Source organism: Rhinolophus sinicus, chromosome 16, assembly GCF_057876585.1.
Source record: "Rhinolophus sinicus isolate RSI-liver-muscle chromosome 16, RSI-T2T, whole genome shotgun sequence".
Taxonomy (NCBI): domain Eukaryota; kingdom Metazoa; phylum Chordata; class Mammalia; order Chiroptera; family Rhinolophidae; genus Rhinolophus; species Rhinolophus sinicus.
In genome coordinates this window covers 122,785,595-122,812,567 of record NC_142516.1, presented here as the reverse complement: position 1 = coordinate 122,812,567, position 26,973 = coordinate 122,785,595, and the positions used below count along the sequence as shown (strand labels likewise).

Below are 26,973 nucleotides of genomic sequence, written 5' to 3'. Positions count from 1 at the left end.
GTTGTTTCCACATCTTGGCCACCATAAATAAAGCTGCAACCAACACTGGAGCACATATATCTTTACGGACATGTGTTTTCAGATTATTTGCATAGATAGCCAGGAGAGGGATTGCTGGATCATATGGTAACTCTATTCTTAGTTTTTTGAAGAACCTCCACACTGCCTTCCATAGCAGCTGCACCAGTCTGCATTCTGATCAACAGTGTATGAAGGTTTTTTTTTTCACCACAGCCTCTCCAACACTTGTTATTATTTGTCTTGTTGATGATAGCCAATCTAACTTATGTGAGGTGATATCACATTTTGATTTTTATTTGCATTTCTCTGATGATTAGTGATGTTGAAAATCATTTGACAAGACACAACATCCATTTATGATTAAAACACTTAATAATATAGGTATAGAAGGAAAATACCTCAACATAGCAAAGGCCATATATGAAAAACCCTCAGCTACTATCACAATTAACGATGAGAAACTGAAGCCCTTTGCTCTACATCAGGAGCATGACAGGATTGTCCCCTAGTTACCTCTGCTTTTCAACATAGTATTGGAAATCCAAGCCAGAACAATCAGGCAAGAGAAAGAAATAAAAGGCATCCAGATTGGGAATGAAGAAGTTAAATTGTCACTTTTTGCAGATGACATGATGCTATATACAGAAAATCCTAAAGACTCCACCAAAAAAACTATTAGAAACAATAAACGAATACAGTAAAGTTGCTGGCTACAAAATCAATGTACAAACGTCCATTGCATTCTTATATACTAGCAATTAAATCTCAGAAAAAGAAATAAAACAACAACAACAACAAAAATTCCTTTTGCAATTGTAACAAAAAGAATAAAATACCTAGGAGTAAACTTAACCAAGCATGTGAAAGACTTATATAATGAAAACTATATGACATTTTTAAAAGAAATTGAAGAAGGCACAGAGAAATGGAAAGACAGTCCATGTTCATGGATTGGAAGAATCAACATAGTTAAAATGGTCACATTATCCAAAGCTATATACATATTTAATGCAATCCCCATCAAAATCCCACTGGCATTTTTTAAAGAAATAGAACAAAAAATCATCAGATTTGTATGGAACCATAAAGGTCCCCAAATAGTCATAGCAATCCTAAGAAAAAAAAGAACAATACTGGCGGTATCACACTCCCTGACTTAAGCTTGTACTACAGGACAACAATAATCAAAACAGCATGGTATTGGCAGAAAAACAGACACATAGACCAATGGAACAGAAATGAGAACCCAGAAATAAACCCACATAAATTTTGACAGATAATTTTTGACAAAGAAACCAAAAACATACAATGGAGAAAAGATAGCCTCTTCAATAAATGGTGCTGGGAGAATTGGAAAGCCACATGCAAAAGAATGAAACTAGACTGCTATCTGTCACCAGGTACCAAAATTAACTCAAAATGGATCAAAGACCTAAACATACAACCTGAAACAATAAACTACAGAGAAGAAAGCATAGGTACTAAACTTATGGACCTTGGGTTCAAAGAGCATGTTATGAATTTGACCCCAAAGGCAAGGAAAGTAAAAGCTAAAATAAATGAATGGGACTATATCAAACTAAAAAGCTTCTACACAGCAAAAGAAACCATCAACAAAATAAAGAAGCAACCCACCGAATGGGAGAAGATTTTTGCAAACAACACCTCCCATAAGGGGCTAATATCCAAAATATATAAGGAACGCATACAACTCAACAACAACAACAACAAAACAATCCAATAAATTTAATAAAAACATAAACAACAACAAAAATAGAGAATGCAGCCAATTACAGTCTACATAGTCTCCAAGGAATAATACAAATAGTTGTATTGAATTGACTAAACAATATTAATGCCATGGAATAACTCAACTCATAATTCAGTGATCTAAGGAACTATTTATTTTTTAATGCAGACACAATTGAGCAAAACATTCTGTATTAGATGCTCTCAAAAGAGAAAGTCAGAGCTCTCTTAAGCATAGGCATTTGGTTTTAGTTGATATACATATATATCAACTAATACACACATTTAAATATATATGTTTAAAGTAGCAAGAGCAATGTGCTATTACACTGAAATACTATATATACATTAGATTTTATTTTAGAACAATTTTAGGTGCAAAGTAACATTTAATGAAAGGTACAGAGATTTCCATGTATCCTTTGCCCACACATAGGCATAGACTTCCCTATAATACACATCCCAAGCAGAGTGGAACATTTGTTATGATTGATGAACCTGCATTATTAACTTATTATTATCACCGAAAACCCATAGTTAGTCGATTATTTCATTGGTGAACCTTTGTAAGGCATCAGCAGTTTGTTTGTTTTTTTATGACTCTAATCTCAGTATTTGGAGAAAACTTCAAAAGGTTAGGCCAAATGAGTATGAAACTAACTCAGATACATGGAGAATTAACACTAGGAAATTGTATAGCCCTTGAGATAAATGACCCACAGGAAGAATTCTTATCCACAATTTTCATGAAATAGACCACATCTATTTATTTTCAGGAGGGAGAAAATACCAATACAAGTGTTTAGTTAATGAATAATTTGTTATCTTTCACTAATTTTACTTAAAATAAGATAACAATTGGAAAACTATTTCAGTATAATAGCAGATTGCAATTGCACTTTAAACGGGATCTTTAGGAAGAACTGAATGTCTATTGTTTATTGGCCTCATGAAGAAATCTCTTCATGCCAAACATAGATCGAATTCTAAATAGGAACCTTACCTGAACAGAATACATCAAGAAAGTAAGTGAAGGACGTAGTCGATGTAGATGTTGTGGTAGAACTACATGAGTTTTGCTATTTTATAAGATTTATACAGTTTTTGCATTTAAGCAAAAGTAAATGATATTCACAGCAAAATTATCGAGTCAAGTTAATTGAATGAAACTACCCATTGAGAAAGCATTGACCTGTTTTAAAATATTCATATATATCACAGTAGGTACAGGAATCAGACCTAGTTAGTCACAGGGAGAGGCAATTACTTTCATTATGTAAAAAACATAACCAGGGCATTAAAGTTTGGCTTCTTCCCACCCAATGGGAAAATAGAAGTCGTAAGTCTCTAGTTCCTCAGCTCAGCCTGTTTCCTAGCGACTAAATTCACTTTAATATAAAAATCACTGATGAGGAAAATTAAATATTTCTTGATCAAATATGCAGTGGCTCATAACTAAATATTACATTCCCATATAGGTTTTCCAGGTCAGTAAGATTTTCTGATGGACTTGATATTATTTTTAGCAGACAAACATCAGAACAAGAGTGATTTGCTGATCTAGGATGAAGTGTGTCTTTTGTAAAATATGGTTTGATCTTATCTTGGCAGGTGTAAAAGTCTCATTTCATCCTAAAGAAAACAGTTTGTTGGTATTGAAAATAGAGAACTTATTTCTGCATTTTTTTTTAAGTAAAACAGAACAATGAACATAGTACTCACTGTATTTATATACTCACTAAGTATTATTTTATAAGTTCTTATAAACAACTAGATTTTCACTGACATCCCATATTTTTGGCTTTAACTCCAGAAAACAATTAAAGCCATTTTATATTGAGTATAGTGAATTCACTATAATTTATATAGATTTCCACTGATTATAGAATGCACGCTCATTGAATAAAATTTACAGAAAAGTACAAGAAGAAAATTGAAAAAAACATACGTGTACCTCTGAAAGATAATTGGTATTTAATATTTTGCTTTTTATTTAATATTTTTTCTATGATTATTTTTAGAGACTTGATATAATATTGCACACATTATGTTAAATATACATAGTTTTCAGTTGATGTACTATACACACTCATTCAAAATCAATATTATTTGGAAAATTACTTTTAATGATTAATATTACACAAAGAAATATAACTTCTCATATTAAATCTTCATGTAATTTCATATAAACAGAAGATGTACTCCTTCGGGCACAATTTTCTCCACATTTCTAAGTATTTTTTAGAGTACATACCTGATTTTAAATTACTCTAATGATGTAGAATTGTAAAGAATGGTACAAATTTCAAATTATTTTTATAGAAAGGAAACGGAAAATCTATTTTTATTTTCAAGTATGGCTAGACAATAATTTTATATTGTCATTTCTAATAAAACTTCTAAGTTATTATCTTTAAGTGGTAGGATATCAGGTGAATATGGACATTAATGTGTTGCATATAAGTACATACATACACATGAACGTATATATAAATATATATTTAAGACATATATATTGAATTATTTTTATTACTAAAACTAATATTAAAGTAAAAAGGAGAAAATACATGCTAATTTGGTAAGTTGGAAACAGCATTTGAAACACTGACAAACAACATCAAATGCTTTCGAAGATGTGTAGCAACAAGAAATGCAAAACGGTACAGCCACTGTGAAAAACCATTTGGCAGTTTCTCACAAAACTAAACATACTCTTACCATATGATCCAGCAATCACACTCCTTGGTTTTTACCCAAAAGTACTGAAAACTTATGTCCACACAAAAACCTGCACACAGATGTTTAAAGCAGCTTCATTCATGATTGCCGAAACCTGGAAGCCATCAAGATGTCCTTCAATAGGTGAATGACTAAATCGCGGTACAGCCAGACAATTGTTTAGCACTAAAAGGAAATAAGCTGTAAAGTCATGAAAAGACATAGAGGAAACTTAAATGCATATTACTAAATGAAATAAGCCAATCTGAAAAGGGTATGTACTGTATGCTTCCAACTATATCACATTCTAGAAAAGGCAAAACTATGGAGACAGTAAAAGGATCTGGAGTTAGGAGTTGGGGGAAGATAAATGAATAGGTTGGAACACAGAGGATTTTTAGGACAATGAAACAAACTCGTATGCATGATACTATAACGGTGGATACATAACATTATACATTTGTCAAAACCTACAGAATGCACACCAAGAATGAACCCTAATGTAAACTATGGATGTAGGTGCTAATTATGTGTCAACGTAATTTCATCCATTGTAACAAATATGCCGATGTGGTGGGGATGTTGGTGGTGAGGGAGGCTGTGCACATGTGGGGCAGGAAGTCTATAGGGACTCTATACTTGCTGTAAACCTAAAACTGCTCTAAAAAATAAAGCTTAAAGAATGAGAAAAAAGTATTTAAACTGTTGTTTTAATTGAATTTCTTAGGATACTAGTGAGGTGTAGTCCATTCATCCTATGAATCTTGACTGCACTTGTGACTTTCTTTGCTAATGGAATGCTCAGACTTGAGCAGTGATGGTCAACCAGTTTGGAGTCTCAGGCATCAGAGGTCTTGCATATCTATCTGTCTGTTCTCTCTCTCTCTCTCTCTCTCTCTCTCTCTCTCTCTCTCTCTCTCTCTTTCTCTGCCCCCCCCCCCCCCCCCTTGTAGTTTCTAACCTGCTTAAGAATGGCTCCTGTACTGGAGAATGAAAGACATGATGCACTAACTCCAGCCAACAGTCAAATGACCGCCAAATATGGAGATGAGGCATCCTAAACCAGCAGCTACAAGATGACTGCAGATCCATGAGGAAGTGCTGCCGACATAGATGACGGAACTGTCCAGTCAATCTGCAGGTTCCTGAATTAACTGAATGTTTGTTTTGAACTACTGAGATTTGTGGCAATAGATCAATGATACCTTGTACCTGTTTAAAATGTCTGTTAGTATATAAAAAGTTGAGTATGCCTATAATTTCTTATAAGATTAAAATAGTGTTCACATAAAAGATCACTTTTTATTTGTACAAGTGACAGGAAAAGTTATAGAAAGGATTGTGATTCTGCAGCTTTGTTATAATTAATGTGTTATGAATATGATAATAACTCAAGAGAAAAAATATAGCAACAGAATATACATTAATATTAACAGACATTAAACTAATAACCTCACCCCATTCCAAAATTAAGTAGAAAATATTCAATGTCACATCCCCATAAAAAATTAGGACTTATATGTGAACTTATTAAATTATTGTCAAATACAATATTGCTCATGTAAAAAATTGTCTTTCGTTTAGACTGACTTATGAATAATATTAACAGTAGAATAATTACTATGAAGTTGGAGCAAATTTGGCTTGCTATGATAGATAAACAAATACTCAAATATTAATTCAGTTACTTTTTAATTATGTAAAAGTGGGCAAGGTTTTTTTTATTTTAAAAATTGAGATAATATGTTTACCACTGAAATATCATATTATGTAAGACAAAATATATAAAGCACCAAAGATACTGTTGCATGAATGTTTGTTCCTTTTTCCTTTTTTATTAATACCGATGTCTGTATTTCTTTAAGTACCTAAGTATTCCCATATGTTAAATAAATTAATAAGAGCTTTTCTAGTGTAAATCTGGGTATTTTGCTTATTTTTTGTAAGTCACTAACTAGAGCTCTCAGAGAAATACAAAGTGTCAATAGTGTTTTTAAGTCATCAATCAGAAATAGAGCATATCAGGAAAAAAGTAAGCTAGATTAATCAAAAAATATAATTCAATTTATAAAATTGAAATTTACCATTAGCTAGATTAAAATTAATATTATAGTGGAGATGTACATGTTTTAAACATTGTTTAAGGAATTTTTATTGCCTTTTAACAATCATATGTTTTGGACAGTAATTAACAATGAAAATAAATACACCTTTTGGTATTGTGTGTGTGCATATGCGTGCGTGCACATGCGTGCACGCACACACACACATACACTATACATACATGGCTCACATTTATATTTAGGTTTTATACTCCCCTCCTCTAACACAAGCATCAGGAGACAAACTTGGTCAGTTTCTGTGATGACTTTTTAGCAAATACCCAATGCTCTTGCAACTTAGTTTAAGTCAAGCCCTACATCAAGAAGACATAAAAGGGGACATGGGAGCTAACAGGAGCTTAGCATATTTCAAAATTCCTTAAGCTCAGAAATATACACAATTTTGGATGACAAAATATGTGAAATGCAAGTAAGCAGACATGTGATTCTCTAATTATTATTACTCAGTTACAAATTTATAAGACAAGTTGAAGTGCAGTTAAACATTCTTGGAGATGTGTTACGGACCATCACCCAAGTTTTGGGCTCAAAGAGGTTGATTACCCCAAAGCTGACAGCCATCAGCTGATGTAAATAGCTTATAACACAGTGTACTTATTTGTGATGGCATTTTAATGGTGAAATTCCAGAAATATTTAAAACTGAATATTAAACTATTTATTTAGTAAAGTACATATGCTTACAATTAATAGTACTAGTATGTTATATTAGTACTATTAATTTATTATGTACTATTGATATATACTTGACCTGGAGATATGTTAGTTTGCAAACTAGCAACAGTAAGGTCTATGGTGCTATTATTATTTACACTAATAAATTCATATGAATTTATGCCCAATAGGATTATTTTTATTAAAATAACATATTTGCTTGGAAAGAACAAAGATGACATTTCAATAATGTTTTTCAAAAGCAAATGGTTACCCTTTTTACACAAAATAGCAAAATGTTAACTGTTCTTAAGTACCATTATTTCATTTTAAAACTTAAGCCCCCTCCCAAATTTCCTATCAAAATAGTCAAATTATGTAAGACATACTATATACTAATATTTGTGAGAATAAGCACATGTGCACATATTACTTTAAGTTCACTGTGATATAACATACTATTTTATGTTCTGTAAGTCACCCACATAGGTGAGTGATATTCTCTTTCCGGACTTTCATCTTCTCTATATAAAATGAGGATACTGAATTAGTCCTTTTCAGCTCTATATTGTATACAATCTATTAAACATATGAACTAATAAGTCTGTACTTATTCTATAACTTATTATTGAATGGCTAGTGTTTTTAATCCTTTGTTTTTCCCTGTAGAACAGCTGTATTCTAATGTACTTCATTTTGCATATGCTATGTATAATTTATGATTTAGCTTATGCCACCATTTTGTACTTTATTTCAGTATAAAGAACTACCACTTGGTACTGGTTTGAACTTGGATAAAAATGATTAAATTTTTCTTTATAAAGGCAAGGAAAGAAAACGTACTGCTGGGCTAAGACTAAGCATGAAAGATTTCATCTGAGAGGGACAATTTGTCAGAAAATTATGAGGAGGTGCAAACAGGGAGTTATAATGGAAGTGGTTTTGCAACATTAACTATATCATTCACTCTCATAAATTGTGTAATAAATCCACACACATGCCACACTGAGGGTGGTGCAGGTCGGATGATTCTCCAGCAGGCAGGCTACTACCACTGGCACTCCCCTGTAGTATGGTCATCGTGCCACAGAAGGTAGTGTCCCATCTTGGCACAAAGTGGGCACCGTGATTCATGTACTGAAGAGTTAATTGGGAAAATTAAATGGCAGCCCAGGAAAGTGGACCAAAGATATGATCCTAAGTCACCTTGAGATTGGTCTCTTATAATGGCCAATTGATTATTACTCAGCAAAATACAGTTTAACCAGGGCAATAAGTCGATTGGAATCATAGGGATAAAATAGCCTTTATGAAAATAATTGTCCTTTTTTTAAAGGTGTCATTGCACCATCCAGAAATTAAACCTCATTGTCTGCTCTGCCAAACTCAAAAGTGTAGTCATTCTTGGAACTTACAGAGGAGTTTTTACTGTTCTAATTACTCACTAACAATGAGAGATGAGGTACATTCCTCCATTAAGTTAATAATAGTTGAGAGGATTGAGGTATCTTTTGTCCAACAAATTGAAAATATAATTAAAAAGCAGTGATGTCATAAATAGACATTTAATGGTGGTGTTTGAGTACATTGAAATATACAGGGAAGTAGGTCATTTAATGAAGACTATTGAACACATTCAATATTAATTTAATATAACTAACATTAATGTAATAAAATGTGGTGAGAAAAGTATTAACTTTAAAATTGTACAGCCCTTACATCTAACTTTGCTCATCAGTGTGATCTTGGAAAATTTAATTTCCCCAAGCTTCTGTGTCATCAATTGCCAATGGGAATATAATATTTATTTTTCAGTGTTGTTGTGAAAGTCTGTAAGGTCTGGTCTACAAAGAACATAATCTTGTTGAATACAAACTACATGCTAAATAAAAATGGGCTCTCAGGCCTTTTAAACTGTACTTTCAGACCTAAAGTGTTATAGACTAAGGGTTATCATTTAGGATGTTATAAACATAATTCAGAATACAATATCTCAATCCAGTAATAATTTAAACCTCTGAACATTAAAGACTCTAAGAACATTTAGGGTAAAAAACTGAAATCCGCTCTATTAGCCAGTCAATCTTTAAGTACTACATTTTCAGTATGGTTCAAACTGGAGATTAATACCCCGAGGCCATGAGCCCCCTCATTCAGACGGGCCAGTAAGCTCACTTCCAGGTAATGAAGATTCTCAAAACAGACAGCTGAGGATCATCAAAATACTAATGATTTTGACAGCTGAGCTACTCCTCTAAGAAGTTTTAGATGAATTGTTTTTATACCTCAGCATTCAATTAGAATTTCAAAAGAGATATTAATTATCCCTTCATCATCCCAAGGAAATAAGACATTCAAGTGATACAATTTATTATATAAAATAAATTTAATTACTAACAGCTAATAATGCATGGAAATGACATTTGCCATTTTACATAGCTGGCACCCATTGACTGTTTACTCTGATGCTCTATCTTAAACACTTTTGTACAAATTCACTCACGTAAGACTTCTAATATCCCTGTAGGTGAAAGCCACTGACCATTTTACAAATGAAGAAACTGGAATTATAGAGGTTAAATAACACACAAGGTCATCTCACTAAGCAGCCATTGTGAAGCCAAAATGTGCATTGCGCTATCTTAGCTCCAAAGCTCATGCTTTTAAGCTTTATGCATATAATTAAGATTAACACGATTATAAACACCTTTGTTTATGATTTATTTATTAATACATATGTATTAAAATCCTTTTATGTGTCTAGGCCTGTTTTATGCTCAATTTTAGTAGAAAGAATCAAGTTAATTCACATGATGTCTGCAATAACTGCGAATTTAGAACAGCAGAAAATGAGTAAGAGTAACAATAGCAAACTCGATAGCTGTTAGGATATACCAGTCACGTCTAAAGAATGCTCATTATTTTATTTCTTTTGATTTCTACAAGAATTTAATGAAATAAATAATATTGCACCTATTCTACAGAGTAGGAAACTGAGCCGAGTTTAAACAACTTGCCCTAGGTAACGTAGCTAGTAAGTGGCAGAACCAGGATTTAAATCCAAAGGTCTGGCAACGCAGTCCATATTTGTAACCACTGCTTGATGTATGATGAGAGGAGGTTTTGGCACAACCAGCAATCTAAGGAAATCTTGCTACCAACACCAATTTTGTATTGGAAAATACCTCACTGGCTGGTAGTACAGACTCAAGCATTTTCCCAGGTTATATAATATTTATGAATATAAAATGAATTCAATTTATGTTCTTAAATTGTTGCATACACAAAATAGAGCCTGATGTGTTTGTGGGTTTTTGAGAGGAATGGATGCTTACTGGAAAGATCATGAGGTTCAGAATCTTTTTTTTTTTCTTTTTTTTAAGTCTGAGTTTATATTTTATAACAATTCTGTAAGAAATGCAACATTAAAATCCATACTATTTATTTTGCCCTTGTGGGCTACTTGAGTAAAATTCCTCTTCATTTTTAGTTTCTGTTGTTATTGATCCGTGTCCTCTTTCTTTCAGCAGCTGCAGATTAGATTATGATCAGTAGGGGCTTATTTTATTTGTTGTGTGTGCGTGTCTTTTGTTTATTTATTTTTATTAAAGTGAATTCATAAATTCACAACTATCCTAAACAAGAGACCACACTGCGTCAACACATTTCTATAGAAAATCTTAACATTTTATTGATTTCAATTATTAAATGAAGAGGCATTTAGGGTTAGTTCTGTTGACTGTGGTGGGGAAAATGAGGTTCCATGGAAGAGGGTGTCCTTCCAAGAAAGATTGGAAGTCCGGAAACAGTTATTTTCTCTCACTCTTAAGGGCCAGATTGCTTTTTCTAGAGGAACTGTACACAATTGAAGGCACAAAGGATCTGGGGTCTGACAGTAATTTACAAGTAATTGCCAGCCTATGGCATCTCTTAATTACCAACTGATCTTGCCTCAAGGAAGATGAAGCAGGATAATATAGAAAAGGAACATTTTTATATAAAATCCAAGGTTTTTTGCGTGTGTGAAAAAGAAAAGACTGGGATTTTTCTTTGGTTATCACTGAGGGAGTCAGTCAGAGCTAGTAATTGCAGCTTCAAAGGACTATACTTTCACTGAAAAATTGTCTTTCCTAAGTGCTTTGGGATTCTGGGAGAAAGTGCTGTGCTTGTTTTCCTGTCAGGGGAAGCTGGTCACCTTGGCTGAAACGTGTGAAAGGAACTGAGGGATGCCACTAGTTAATGGTGTGTGTGTGTGTGTGTGTGTGTGTGCGCGTGCGTGCATGCGTGAGAGAGAGAGAGAGAGAGAGAGAGAGAGAGAGAGAGTTCAGCTAAAACAAAAGCCCACAACACAAAAACGGAAAACACGTGGAACACCAAGATTTAAGTGGAAAAATTGAGACATTAAATTTTAAATTGCTGCAATGAAAATAAATCTAGATCATTTAAAATGATAAATACTTGACTAAAACTAATGTATAATCTATTACATGCTTGGCCAAGATACCAAAATAAGTAAGATAATAAAACCAGCTTCTTTTTCTTGAGGAATTCCCAAGGGACTAGGGGGACTAGGGAAAAGTTGGTGGAGGAGTATGAGTATATATTTAGATGAACCATAATTATATATCTAATACAACTAGTAAGTCCTATCACAGAGATAAGATAAATGAATAAAAAATAGATATAGAAATAAATTTGTTATAATGGGACAATGAAATAAACAAGCAAACCAATACATATGGAAGAGCTTCATGAGCTAGCTGGTTGTAACGTTCGTGGCTTAAGTGGTAGAAATGCATTTGAGCTGGCAAGTCTCTGTTAAGAGTTAAGGAAAACAAAAGAAACCCTTACATGTTGCTTGTGATGATATAAATTGATTTATATCATTTCGGGGAAAAATTGATATTGAAAGTCAATATTCCTTTAGATTTTAGATTTTAGAAACTTCAGATTTTAGAAACTAAAGAAACTCTCATACATGCGTAACTACAATTATTGGCATGCAAGTATGCTCATAGGATCATAGTTTGTGAGAGCAATTTAAACAACAACAACGACAATGCTCTGAAAAAAAGTCAAAAGGAGAATTGGTCAATAAACAAGGTATGTTCACTCAATGGAATTTGCAGCAATAAATAACTAAATCGCAGCTACACACATGAACAGGGGTAAATCTCACAAACATATTGTTGAGCTCAAAACAATATACTGTTTGAGGTTTATATGCACATGTAAACACACGTGAACTAAATAAAAGCATGAAAAACATTCAGGAGTGTGCTTCTCTCTTGATAGAGTTAGGAGACATTGGTAAAGTTTATTTTCCATCTGTGTGATGGTGGCCCAGGTGTTCATTCTATTGTTTGTTATTGTTCTTCTTATTATTTATGTCTTATATATAGTATATGCATTTTCCTTTGCAGGATACAATATTTTATAATAAATAAAATGTTAGTAACGACATCTTTCTGTATTACTGACGTGGACAATCAAGTTTGGGTCTGCTTCCCTGGAATGTGTTAGATCTTAAATGCAGGGGCCGCTAGGGTTTATTAAACTTAATATTCAGAACACAAAACTGCATTCTCCATGTCTGCCTAGACCACAGAACCATTTGTCATCTGCCTTCGAAACACAGCAGTAGAAAAAGCGTCAAAACCCCAGGCCTTGTGGAGCTTACATTCTATCTGTGGGGAGGGGAACAGATACTAAACAAGATCATATAAAGATAAACTATTTTGTGATTAACATGTGAGGAGAGGGAAACAAGTAAGTAAAAAATCGACGAAATACGGTTATTTTATATTTATTCTTCATATATGTCTGTACATATCCATAGATTCTAGTAAGAAATAAAATGCATTTCGGATGAAGACATTGCTTTGATAAATATAAGAACTGGCTGGATATACAGAGTTCATTCCAAAGTAACAGTCCTATTAAAGAGTGAAACAAAGAAAACTGTTGATAGTAATAATGTTTTCAATGAACACACTAACAAATTATAGCATATTGCAAATATACATTAGCTATCGTAGGTAGATTAATATGGCTATGGATAATAGTCAATAAGTTAATGATGAAAATTAAAAAGAAGAAATAGTCACAAGAGTGAGATGGGAATGTGTGATACTTTACTTACCAAGATATTAGAAAGAGCACAGGATTTAAGACTCAGAATAAGAGTACGTATTTCATATAACTTTAAAATTTTAGCTTAAAAATGTTAAAAGCAGAAACTGAATATAATGATATGTACTTTCAACTTTAGAAAAGTACATTAGAGGAAAATAAAATATGATAAAAGATATCAATGACTCTATGGCCTACAGCTATAAACAGAAAGATACTTTAAAAGGATAAATAGTATTGTAAACATATAATTGTAATAATATAATATAGACACTATTTAATGAAGAAAGGCAAGTGGCAACTAAAGAGACCAAAGTGACTGCATAAGAAACTCTCTTACATATTCTGATTTTTAGACATAAAATTATATATCCTTGACGTTTATATGTGTATACGTGTGTATATATGTATATTTGTGTATGTATGCATTCAAGTTTATGTGTGTGCATTAGGACATATTGTAATCTTGATAAATTAATATATTCATATCAGATTGAAGAATGAAACTAGGATCCCATGATTGGTGTTATATACAGGAAGACTGTAACAAAATATCAAGATATTAAAGAACAATAAATCTATCCAGTGATTTAATAGGATAGTTTGCTTATTATCCAATGGAGGATTTAAGCAGATGCTAAGTGACCAAATGGAAGAAATAATGTAGAGCGACTCCTAGAACTATGTAGAAGGTTGAACTAAAATTTTTTTCAATCCTAAAAGATATGATATCCAATTCTACTTCTTGTGGGATTTCCTTTCAGGCAACATTCATTCTATTGATCATACAAGTCTCTAAGAATTTTTGTTGACAATTTGTTAAATTGATTGTTTCAAATATTACCCATATCTGGGTATGCTAGACTTCTGTGGCACAACATTTATGAATTTCCACTCGCTTTTTGCTTAATAAATTTCACTTGTGTTTCCACTGTTTCTTTTGATGGCTAGTTAACATAACTAATGAAATTAAGTTGCAGTTGGATGCAACCAGCTTTTACTTGGTACTCTTGTGATTAAACTAATGACTTCATTATTGTATTAATTTTCAATTTTCAAACACAGAAATTATTTACTTAGAATGAACACTTGAACCAAGAAAAAGGATACTGCCTGAGCAGAATGCCTGGACTTGCTAGTTCTGCCAGACAAGTCCATTTATATTGAACCACAAAGATATAATACCAAACAACCATACAACAGCAGCGAGAACTTTTGATCGGGTTATACTGATTGCTGGAGAATGAGGTTTTAAAATTTCTCTTCAACTATTCCTATATTATCAACTCTCACTGCCAATAAATTATTGTTTATATCTATCCTAAGTCTTTCACCCTATAGTATAAACTCATTTTCTTTTTTTGGATTCTCTGCAACTGAATATCTCAATAGCAAAGTGATTTTATGTTCTATAAAACGAGAAACAGAATAAGATCATATCAACCCTACAGATCATGTATAATACTGGTCATAATGATGACTTCAAGAAACATCATAAAAAAGGTTGGCAGCTGAAAACGTTTGCTGTGCTGAAAACACAGCATTTTGGTAACTATAATGTGCCCAGTTTGCTCAAATAAAAGATGTTAACAGCCACATATTTTCATGTATTGCAGAGCAACAGTTAAAATGAAATACATTTTGTGCGGATCAATAATACTCCCCAAACAATTTATACACCATTTACTGCTTCTTACTATAGTATGGCCAGTGATTTTTGTATTCACTGCAGAGATAGATATAATCGTAATGTACTAGTAAAAACACAAAACTGATTTATATTTTACTGTTCTAATGTAAGAACATTACAAATTATTTCACACTTTTGAAGTAGATACAGCTTCATCTGATGTGTAGTATTCAGAACTGCTAAATTATTAAGTAAGTTGGAAATTCTCTGAACAATTATGAATTACTGCATTGAGATAGGGAATGCTACCTTTACGAAGATTATATTGATGAATTAATTACAACGTTGTCTTTTCTTTTATTTCAGCTACCTACAAATGGTTTACATGGCTGAAGGAAAGATAAGTCTTCTATTTTGTTTATAAAAAAATTAAAAGTATAGTAAAAAAAGATATGCCCCAAATTAAATAAATAAACATATAAATATGTATATTATACATTATATATATATATATATAAAATCAAGCTTCCTATGGAAATAAACTCCTTTTCATTTTCATTATCCCTAGGAATATGTTGACATGTACATTTCGGCCAGCTGAGGTTCAAATTAAATAGCTCCATAGGTGACAGAAACCCTGAGGCCTGCATGGCTCCTGAGGATGGGGTGATTATTACAATTATTTCCTTTGAATGGCTTATCTAGCCTTGCCTCAGCAGGAGGCAAGATATTGGGAGCTGGATGCATGCAGCCCTGTAATTATGTATTTAAGTCTATCTTCCTAATTAATTTAAATATGCTTGAGAAGCTTACATGGCTTGAATCTGAAAATTCCCATGGTCTGGTCACTGGATGGAATCAAGACTCCCAGAAATGAGAGCTGATCACATCTTTCATGAACTTTTGAAAGATGCCTCATGGTAGAGGAAATTGCTCAAAATTGCAAAACTTAGAGGAAACTCTACTCTTTACTTCCTTTTATTTATTTATTTTATTTTAAGTCCAGAAATTGAGGTTGAAAAGACTACTGTCAGCAAGTTTGGCTGATACTCGCCACAGCATAAAAGAAATCAGCAGGGGTATACACATGTGATGTGATATACCCCTACTAATGTTAATACTAATGTGATAAATGAATTATTAATGAAGCCCAGACATTAGTGAGAGAAGGTAGAAGCTGAGCTCAGTAGGGGTAGAATTAGTAACATTTGTGCCAAAATATTTCCAAGTGTGTGTAGGGGGCGGAGGGGAAATGGGGACTGACTGAGCCAAGCTTTGAAACAAAGGAATGTTTCAATGTGTTACCAGAGAATCACATTAAGCAACAACTTGCATAGTAGTCCCCAACTCCACCTCCAGCCACCTACAAGCTCACAGGCCTGGATCAGAGTCCCTGAACATAGTCCATGTCTAGGATGCAGTTAATTTTTCTGATCATAGAACAATATATAGAGTTCTGCACATTTTCACTTTATTTTTTATTCTTTTTTGACGGACACCCTCAAAATTTGCACTGTATTGGATAAAATGGACCCTCACTCAGCTTATTTTTCTTCATGAGCATATGCTATTTTATCATGATTTGTACAGTTATAGCTTTTTCTCTCTGGAAACTTAGACCACCTGTACTCCCAGGCTCCTTCTGCACACGTAGTGTCTTCCCTACACTATGAAGAGACAGACGCTGGCTCATTTTCCCTTTTGAGATTCTGTTTCAAGTTAGACTCAGATATTAGTGAAGTCAAAAAGAAGCTCCTCTTGCTAAATTTATACAGAGCAGAGATTTTGTTTATCTCTTTTTTTTTTTTTTTTTCAATGACACTCAATATAGGAAGATCAGTGAAGTTAAATAGCCAGTTTTCCAGTTGTCCCCGAGGATGAAGAGTTTTAAAGAATAATAGCAGTCTGGTCAGCACATGAAAGATACCTCCTTGGATGTGAAGATATCTGTGGTCTCTAAGTAAAAGCAGAGTCATTTAAGGGCAGAGTAGAGAAATTTAAGAATTTAGCCAGAAAAATAAAAAAGAGCTAAACTAGACTTTTCTGAAGCAGCTAATTTTTCCAGATAAGTCATACTTATAGGTTTATTGTACACATTCACTAAACTCAAGCAAAATTCATCAATGCATTATATCATTTTTTTACTATTAAGTTATACATTTTCATAAAAGATTGATTTAGCTTCTGGTTTATCTTCTGTTTACCACATCTGCGCTCCAAAAGAATATTATCTGATGACAATTATGGACATTGGTGGTCCATGCAGCCCAGGTGCAATTCCAGGGTTTAGATTTCATCATTCAGGATGTTACATAGAAAGTAGATATGGAGAGGCAAATATACTATACAAAGTATTTCAAAAGTACTTATGATTTCTAACATTAATTTTATTGTGAAATATCATCGCAAAAACAGACTCATTTCTTAGATTACCATGTATAGCAAGCAATAGTTCATGTGCACTGGTTAAAAGTTTTCTAACTTCCCAAAGAATTAATGTGCTGTGCTGTCTCATTATCTAAATTTCCCACACTTAAATGGCAGACAGTAATACATGTGTGCCAAGAATAAACATATTGAATGTAGTATTAAAACAACATATGACAGTCTTTGGGATTTCAAGACACATACTTGTAAAGATTAAGATGAATAACTTTCAACTGAAAAACATCACAGAGATGTAGCACCTTTTAACCAAAAGCAATAGATATAAAATAAAATCATGGTAGTACTTACCACAGTGAAATTCATAACTTTCAATATCCATATTGTCATGGCTAAGTTAACAATCATGGTGACCAATAGCAGGAGGACAAAGAAGTATAAGCACCTCTTTCGCCATCCATAAATCCCCACTGGGTACAGTTGTGCATTCTCAGCCCTTGGCAGGCTATTCTGTTGTGTTGCTAGTATGTATTGTTCTCGTGTCATCTGGGGAAAAGATAAAAGAAAAAGAAAAGAAGCATTCAATAATAAAACCATTTTGTTTAATCAAAACTCAATGTATCTAAGAATAATGAGTAGTGAGTTCTCAAACAATTATCGTAGTATAATTAAAATTAGTTATCAATTATTATATTATAATGAAAAGTATGTTATAAATCCTCTCAAATCATTACCATCAATGTTGCTTTTTAGAGCTATTTAACTAATGGTTATATCTCTAAGATGTGTATTATTTTCAGTGAGGTTTGCCAATCCATAACAGTAGCCTTTTCTCTCAGAAGTCTCTGAAAGCTCTCAGTTCTACTTTCAGTTGTCCAAAACCCAACAACTCTATGCACACCCAACATGCTTGTGGAATAGGTTTCACTTGTTCTTTGGAATAGACAGAAATCAAGTGTATCACAAGGTACTTCTGTGTCTTTATCTATATAAGTAGCTCAGTGTATATTATTTAATAAAACATCAGTGTACTTGAAGAAACCTGTAAAAAGAAAATACATTTTTATTTAGAATAATATAGATCTAGATATTTAATTAAAACTTTTCCTTAGGACCTTGTTGGTTATTTATTTTAGTTGTATTTCAGTAAGTTATCAGAACAAAACTGATCTCTGAAAGAACGCAACAACATGCTGTATTTTTCTATAATGTAATGATGTAAGCAGAAGTCAGTTTTGGAAAAGGGAAGATGGTGCTCTTTGGAAATATATACATTGTTTTCAAATTAATTATTTCAAGAAGTAAATACATTGTTTACTGTGTGATATAACACAGAAATATGAATGAGAAAAGTAAAAAAATATACATACTGGGTATATATTTTTCAGAATTACATATTTATACCTGAAAAATGGAAACTTTAGTTTTAATAAAATATGATTTTCTATAGAACTTTTTTTTCTCTTTAGGTTTTTCTCAGATTTCCTTTCTTGTGCATGACAATTAAATAATCAATATACCAACAAAAACAATGAATAAATTACACCAAAATGAAAACAATATAAAATTAAAATTACTTGCCAGTTAATATGAAATACATACTATAAAAGTACCAAGTTATAGTGTTAATTGACCTAATCCTATTCTCAATAAAATGTTGAATTTTTGAAAAATGTAAAAACTAGTTCTTATTTGGCTTTTTCCATTTTTGTTTTAATTTTAGAGCTATAACTTCAAATTGTATTAATGCAATGTATAATATTGTTTCTAATTTTTTTGTGATTGAAGCATAGTATGCTTCATATAGGAAAAAAAAGTTGCTACCTGTCACCATATACGAAAATTAACTCCAAATGGATTACACACCTAAACATAAGACCTGAAACAATAAACTGCATAGAAGAAAACATAGATATTAAACCTATGGACCTTGGGTTCAGAAAGGATTTTCTGAATTTGACCTCAAAGGCAATGGAAGTAAAAGCAAAACTAAATGAATGGGACTATATCAAACTAAAAAGCTTCTGCACAGCAAAAAATAAATAAAGAAAACAAAGAGAAGATATTTGAAAGCAAAGCCTACAATAAGGGGTTAATATCCAAAATACATAAAGAACTCGTACTGGTAAACAACAACAGCAACAACAACAATAACAACAAATTCCAATTAAAAAATGGATAGAGTACCTCAACAGACACTTCACCCAAGAAGACATACAAATTGCCAACAGATATAGGAAAAAAAATGCTCAATTTCACTAGCTATTAGGGAAATGCAAATCAAAACCACAATGAGATATCATCTCACCCCTGTTAGAATGGCTATTATCAACAAGACAAATAATACCAAGTGTTGGAGAGGTTGTAGAGAAAAAGGAACTCTTATACACTGTTGGTGGGAATGTAAATTGGTACAGCCCCTATGAAAAACAGTATAGAGGTTCCTCAAAAAATTAGTAATAGAATTACCACATGACCCCACAATCCCTCTCCTGGGTATATACCCAAAAAATCTGAAAACATTTATCTGTAAAGAACCCCAATGCTCATTGGAGAACTATTTATGGTGGCCAAGATATGGAAACAGCCAAAGTGTCTTTCCATAGATGATTGGATAAAAAAAATGTGGTACATATATACAATAAATTACTACTTGGCCATAAGAAAGGATGAAATACTGCCATTTGCAGCAACATGGATGGATCTTAAGATTATTATGCTAAGCAAAATAAGTGTGACAGAAAAGGTGAAGAACCTTATGATTTCACTGATATGTGGGATATAAAACTGAAAGCAACAAAGGAATAAGACAAACAAATAAAAAGTCATAGACACAGACAGTTCAGTAGTTACCAGAGGGTAAGGGGAAGAGGGATGTGGTAGAAGAGGGAAAATGGTATTAAATACATGGTGATAGTAGGAGAACTGACTGTAGGTGGTGAACACACAATGGAATATACAGTCACTATATTATAGAAACATATACTTGAAACCTATTTAATTTTAATAACCAATGTCAATCCAATAAAATTAATAAAAAATAGTTGTATACATTAAATTATAATTTTAAATGAATTAGAAGTCTTAATATCACTTGATATAGAGCAAACTCATAATATAAAGAATTACTTTTTTATTGTCATTAATATTTAATATTTCATATTTTCTTGAAACTAGGCCAAAAGCTTTAATCCTTAATTCGATTCCTTTTAGAGGGGAGACGTGTAACTTATGAACTGCTATGTAAGATAAATGTTATGCTAGGTAACAACATGCAACTGGAGTTTACTTTGCCTAGAGATTTTGGTGGAGACTGTATAGTTCTGACAGTGGCTATAATTACAAAGTAGAGAATATATTGCAAGAAGAGGATAAAAAGAACTCTAACGACTATCACAATTAAAGGGAAGAACAAAGGAGAGACAGAGAAGAGGAAAGAACATGGATGCAGGAGGAAAGCAGGAGAGTGCAGACGCCTGAATCTGCCTAACGGGCAAGAAGGAAGACCTTCCTCTAGAGCTGGTCTCTGATAAGTCACAAATCAAATGTTGTGACTATTCCTATCAAGCATTTAATCTCATATTAAAGTAAACTTCTGTTTTAGACAGTCTATTTTCAGAAATTCTGTTTAGACATAAAGCTGAGGTTAGAGTGATTTAGAAAAGAAATGAGAATTTATAGGTCTCTGAAATAAAATTTTAAAAAGCACAAATTACAAAGAAAATGATCCTTTAGAAATGAGTTTCCTTATTTTTATTTTTTGGAAAAGCAACAGATTCAGTAAATGCATCAAGTGCTTCTAACAATTTTGAAGAGCAAACTGTATAACAAAAGGCTAGGAGAAAAGTCTGTCAAGTAAACAAACAATTTTGTTATTTAAATGAAAACTAATTTTATTATGTCATCATAAAGATGAATTTAAAATTATTTATATCTTTTTCATATCAAACTAATTTAGAATATTCAAGCTGCAAAAATAACTTTATTTTAAAAAGTTCTTTATTTGTTATATCTCACATGTATGAGTGTTTTTCAATATCTGTCAGTAACTACCACAGCGCAGAGTAGTAGAACCAGCAAAGAATAACCACATACACTTCTAAAAGATTAAGCAAAAAATCTTCAATTTGAAACTTACAACCATTGCTTAAAATATTCAGTGCTCACATGTGCTCCAATGTTCATTGCAGCTTTGTTTACGGTAGCCAAGACATGGAAACAACCAAAATGTCCTTCGATAGATGAATGGATAAAGAAGTTGTGGTATATATACACAATGGAATACTATTCGGCAGTAAGAAAAGATGATATAGGAACATTTGTGACAACGTGGATGGATCTTGAGAGAGTAATGCTGAGCGAAACAAGTCAGACAGAAAAAGCAGAGAACCATGTGATTTCACTGATATGTGGTATATAAAACAAAAACAACAAAAGAACAAGACAAACAAATGAGAAACAGAAACTCATAGACACAGACAATAGTTTAGTGGTTGCCAGAGGGTAAGGGGGGCGGGGGGTGGGGGGTGGGAGATGAGGGTAAGGGGGATCGAATATATGGTGATGGAAGGAGAACTGACTCTGGGTGATGAACACACAATGGGATTTATAGATGATGTAATACAGAATTGTACACCTGAAATCTATGTAATTTTACTAACAATTGTCACCCCAATAAATTTAATTAAAAAAAAAATATTCAGTGCTGATCTATTTTCAATTATTGAGCATATTCTAAAATATCTTGGTTGCCTTGGCACAATGAGAATTTTAGAAGTAATACAGAAAAGTGTTTCACTAAGCGCGATTGTCATTCTCTAGGAAACTATCAAACAAACCTACAAAGCCATAGACATTTATTTTCTCAGAACAGATAAGCAGGTTGAAAGAGAGAGAGAGAGATGATCGTATTTTTCTGAATGAACGTATCACTGTGCTAAAATGTTTCTCTGTCTTAGTCCTCTCTACCCCCGTCTGAAATATAAATTCAACACCCTCAAAATCTTTTCTTTGAAACTCTTTTGGTTTTCAGGGTTGCATGTACTTCTCCTGACTACTTAAAATAATAATCAGGACCCTTTCCATCTTAGTTTTGCAGTTCTTTCTCATGCAATATTTCATATCTACAAAGCATTCATTAGAATCAAACAACTTCTAAGACCCACTGTTTCTTAGTTAATAGCAAGGGCATCTTCATTTGCTTGGATCAAGATGCCTATATCAGCATTCACATTAAGGTAAGTGTACTTCCTTATAACCCCTTGTAATTCAGGTAAGGGCTGGGCTGATTTAAATCCGGACTTTTAACTTTCTTTATGAAGAATATACTTTCAAAATCCTGATAATGTGAACAAAAATTCCAAGAAGATATTATGCGGTTAAATGAAAGATGCATGGGTAAATAGAACTAGACCTTATGAATTTTTCAACATTTTTCTCCAAAGATTTGGAAAATGTGGTTTTCAAGAAAGGGTTATTTTGTTCAGAAAATTGAATAGCATAGCATATCATGACTTCAAGATGATGAAATAATCTGAAATGACCTAAACATGGTTCATCTTTCATAATCTAGCTCAGGGGAATTCTGTTGAGTCTACTGAGCTGGATGCAACGGCAAAGAAATTAACTAGCAGTAGAGATCATTTGCTATTATTACCTTGCCTCACAGAAGGGGGCAGCAGAACAAAATACTAAGGCCAATGGAATGTACTGAGTTTTCCAATCTCCCTGGCATTGTTATTTAAGTATTTTACATAAATACTCATAGTTATTGAGACTCTAAGCAGAAATGGATCTTCATTTGATAAAACACGTATTTAGTGACAACTATGAGCAGGTGGAGTTCAAAATCGCTACGCTAATGAATTTCACATATTTGGGGTAAGTACAATAAGCAAATAGAAAAAAAAAAACATCAAATAGTAACATGCTCTGAAGATGATGATAAAGGAAGTAATACTCATATAATACTTAGACACAATAATAAATACAATAAATATATAAATCATACCATAAATACACTAACATAATAGATAGATTATATAAGCAATATCATATTAAGTAGTGATAGATTCTATGAAGATGAGAGTCATGGCAATATAATGGGGGACTATTTTAAAAGTGATAGAAAATGCCTAATAAAGGAAGTGACACCTGAGAGGAGTTTGAAATGGTGAAAGTCTTTGAACAAGAAAGGACAAAAAAAAGATATTTGAATATTTGAAGGCATAATTAGAGTGGGCTAAAAAAATGAACAATTGGAAAGTGGAGAAAGTGAGCATTTAGGTCATTTTTTTGTGGGGTAAAGAAGAGCAAAATGGGGCTTCATCTGAGAACATGAAGTCTGGTGTTGGAGTATTAAATCGGGCCAGTCAAGGCTATGTGAAGGATAAGAGAGAATAAAAAAGAAATAAGGACACTTTATATGAGGCCAATAGTTGCGGTGATGAAGCTGGGATCTAGGGTTGAATTACGCATTCTCAGCGGTGTAGTGGCCAAGGAACTAGAGACACTGACAGATTAGCCAGGCATCTGGGTTCCCTAAGTGGGGGAACAGGCAGATGATAATTACCAGAACCCAATGAGAATAGTTCTTGATCTCATACACAAGTATTCTGACATGGAGAGCTCACATCAGCATATGCAAAACTGAAAGTAACTGTGCTATGGTTGAAGTTTGCAGGTGCCTGGTGTGGGGACATGTGGCTCTGAGGCTCACCTTCTTCACAGCACACTTCTTCAGAGGCTCTCTTACTACAGGCTGCTGCATTTAGATCAGAGTCTGACACCTAGACTGCTAGTATGTCAAAGTATCATCTTCTCCTTTCCAATCCCAATAGTCTGCCCCCTCTCTCAGTGAGGTTTTATTATTTACTTTCTAAAATTGGGGGTGGAGAAAAGAAGGCCTATGTGACTATAATTAGACATGATATCTTTCTGGATAGACAGGAAAGCCTAAAGAAAATTCCACCTCTGCTACTATTTGTGAGAAAAGAGGAAGAAAATAAGAGGTTAAGGGACATTACAATGCATAAGATATATTTTAAATTGTTGTTGGGTAAATTAACGGTAAAATCAAAAGCTATTAAATGGAATGCCTTGTTTTATGTTTTGTAAGGGAGAAATATCTGAAAAAAACGACTAAGTGATCCAGCCATCTGTTTATATCCTTATGACCCTAATAGGGAGAGGATTTGAACAACTTTAAAATGGCAGTGAGGACTGAGAAGTTTGGAGGAGAGTTGTGGAACATAGTTTTTTTAAAAATCTGAATCATCCAAGAATAGACTTTCTAAATTTGCATAGAAGTTTGTGGATATTAGAAAGTTAGTACAAGTCCAGATATTGAGAACCTATCATCTACAGTTCAGATGTTACCACTAAACTGAGAATTTGATAATAAAGCTGTAAGGAAATCCCAATTTTGTACTGGAAATAATATAATTGGCATTGATTTTTGTTTGTTTGCTTTTGTATCACATTTTACAATTGTACAATACTCCTACATAAACACTGGGTATAATGCAGAGATGTAAGCACAAAGACTAGAAAGAAATAGTAAATTGTTTGTTTATCTCACTTGCTAACTTGATTCCTTACAATTAAAATATAAATTGAGCATCTAATTTCTGCTAAGACCTGTGCCCTGTGTTCCCTGTTATGGGGGATAACCGTTTGGAAGAGAAGCATGTATCTCCTGGAAAATAAGGTAGATAATAAGGTAGATGATTTTAATTTCTGATTATGGAGTTCGCACTAGGTGCACTCAAGTAGCAATACGTAACAACATTGTGACCTTAAAAATTGAATCTGTTCCCAAATCCCTTAACCTCCTCACTGGGAGTAGCCAAATTCTAGGAGAAGTGGTAAATCATGTTGGTGTCACTGTTCATTCAGTGTTGACCACGTAAGACGTAACATGGCAATTGTCTGTTATTTGTTCAGACAAGGGATGGAGCACGGCAGACTAAATGCCGTCTCAGATTTGTGTGTGGAGTTGCAGTCCCAGCCTGACCATTCTATTCCATGATCCGAGGGCAAGTCACTTAGACTTTCTCTGCCCCAGTTTTCTCAGCTCTCCAATGAATATTACATTGACTTATATAAGAGCAATATGGGAGTAGAAAAGTAGGATGTTAAAGGGCCCTTTTCATTTTAAATGGTAAAAAAATACTTGTTCTAAAAACGTATCTTCCATCCCTTAGGTAGTGGTCCTCCACTTGAGTGCTGTGTAAGTATTTATATTGGAATTCATTTTAAAAGATATGACTGAAATATAACTTTAAAAACAAAATGCTTGAAGTGTTCAAATGATATGGCATGAACTTCACACAGCAGAAAAGCATTTTGTTTTCTCTCTCTGGAAAATGAGTCTCTAAACAGCTACTACTGTTGAGAGAGATGGAAAACAGTGAAGTCAAGTCCACTTACCATGGAAATATAAAATTCTTTCTATCTATGATACTTAATTCTCAAAGGCACACTCTAACATGATGGTGGTAAAAATGTGCTATTTAAGAAAATGTCTATTCAGAATGGATTTTTTTTTTCCAGTTGGTTTGTGAAAAATGCTGTAGTCAGGTTTTACAGCCTAGAAAAGAGAAAGCCTAGCAACTGAATTTCAAGAATGATGAAAGGTATCTGAGTCAAACGGGCTGCCTCTTGAGATAGGAAATAGAAGAGGATTCTAGCCAAGCCTGACAGAAAAAAAAGGAAACCTCAATAGGCATTAAAAGTGAAACATATTCCCAGATGAACAAAAGTTTTATAAAAATGTGAACATTTAAAGAGAGATTTTTCACTGACCCGGTAGTCGTTCTTAGCTTATTTTATATACTTTATACACTCTAAAATTAAGCCCTTTTATCGATAAATAATTTATTGTTTAATGGGATGAAAACTCAATCACAGTTCCTGGCCGTACTTAGATTTAGGTTCCTAACATTGAGGTAGGACGATGCTCAGATATTCTTATGTAATATTAATAGAAAAACTTAGCCATTAAAGCAATTTTGAAGGAAGCTGATGAGTCTTTTGCCTACTCAGATGTATATCAACACCAAGAGAAATAAATCAACACAGGTAGTTTGCAGCACCATTTATACTAAGATTGCAAGCATGAGAAAGCCCCTTGGCAAGCAGTGCTACACATACACAGCAGCGGGAAAAGGAAAAAAAAAAAAAAAAAGCCAGAAACACAGCTGGAGAGCTTAACTGGGAAAGTGGAAAACCCACACTATTTAAAGCAATAAAGATCAACAGGAAAACGTGTTTAAAGAACAATAGTATGAAAGAGAATCAGAGAAGAACTAAGGGTCGTTGGTTTTTATTCTAACAGCAAGTAGAAAAACTTAATGACAACAAGGAATATAGAGCATGGCTTTCAGTCTTGATGATTTGTTGGAAAGCTCTGCTGGTTATGAAAAATTTAGCAAACAAATTTCAAAATACTTTCTTGAGAGTCATTTTTTTTTTTTTCACTTTGACAAACTTGGTTACATTTTACCAGATTAATTTAAATTACTTGTATAGTGTAGTCAAGTTTGCTAATTACTAATAGTGT

General features: G+C 33.1%; 1 protein-coding gene across 2 annotated transcripts in view; it reads right to left on the bottom strand.

Moving 5' to 3' along the window:
• Positions 1 to 26,973, bottom strand: part of SGCZ (sarcoglycan zeta) — an 804,816-nt gene that overhangs the window by 252,670 nt on the left and 525,173 nt on the right. For both annotated transcript variants that reach the window (XM_074329720.2, XM_074329721.2), the window contains exon 2: positions 17,763 to 17,957. In XM_074329720.2, the coding sequence (XP_074185821.1) occupies positions 17,763 to 17,957 (195 nt within the window). The remainder of the gene's footprint in view (positions 1 to 17,762; positions 17,958 to 26,973) is intronic.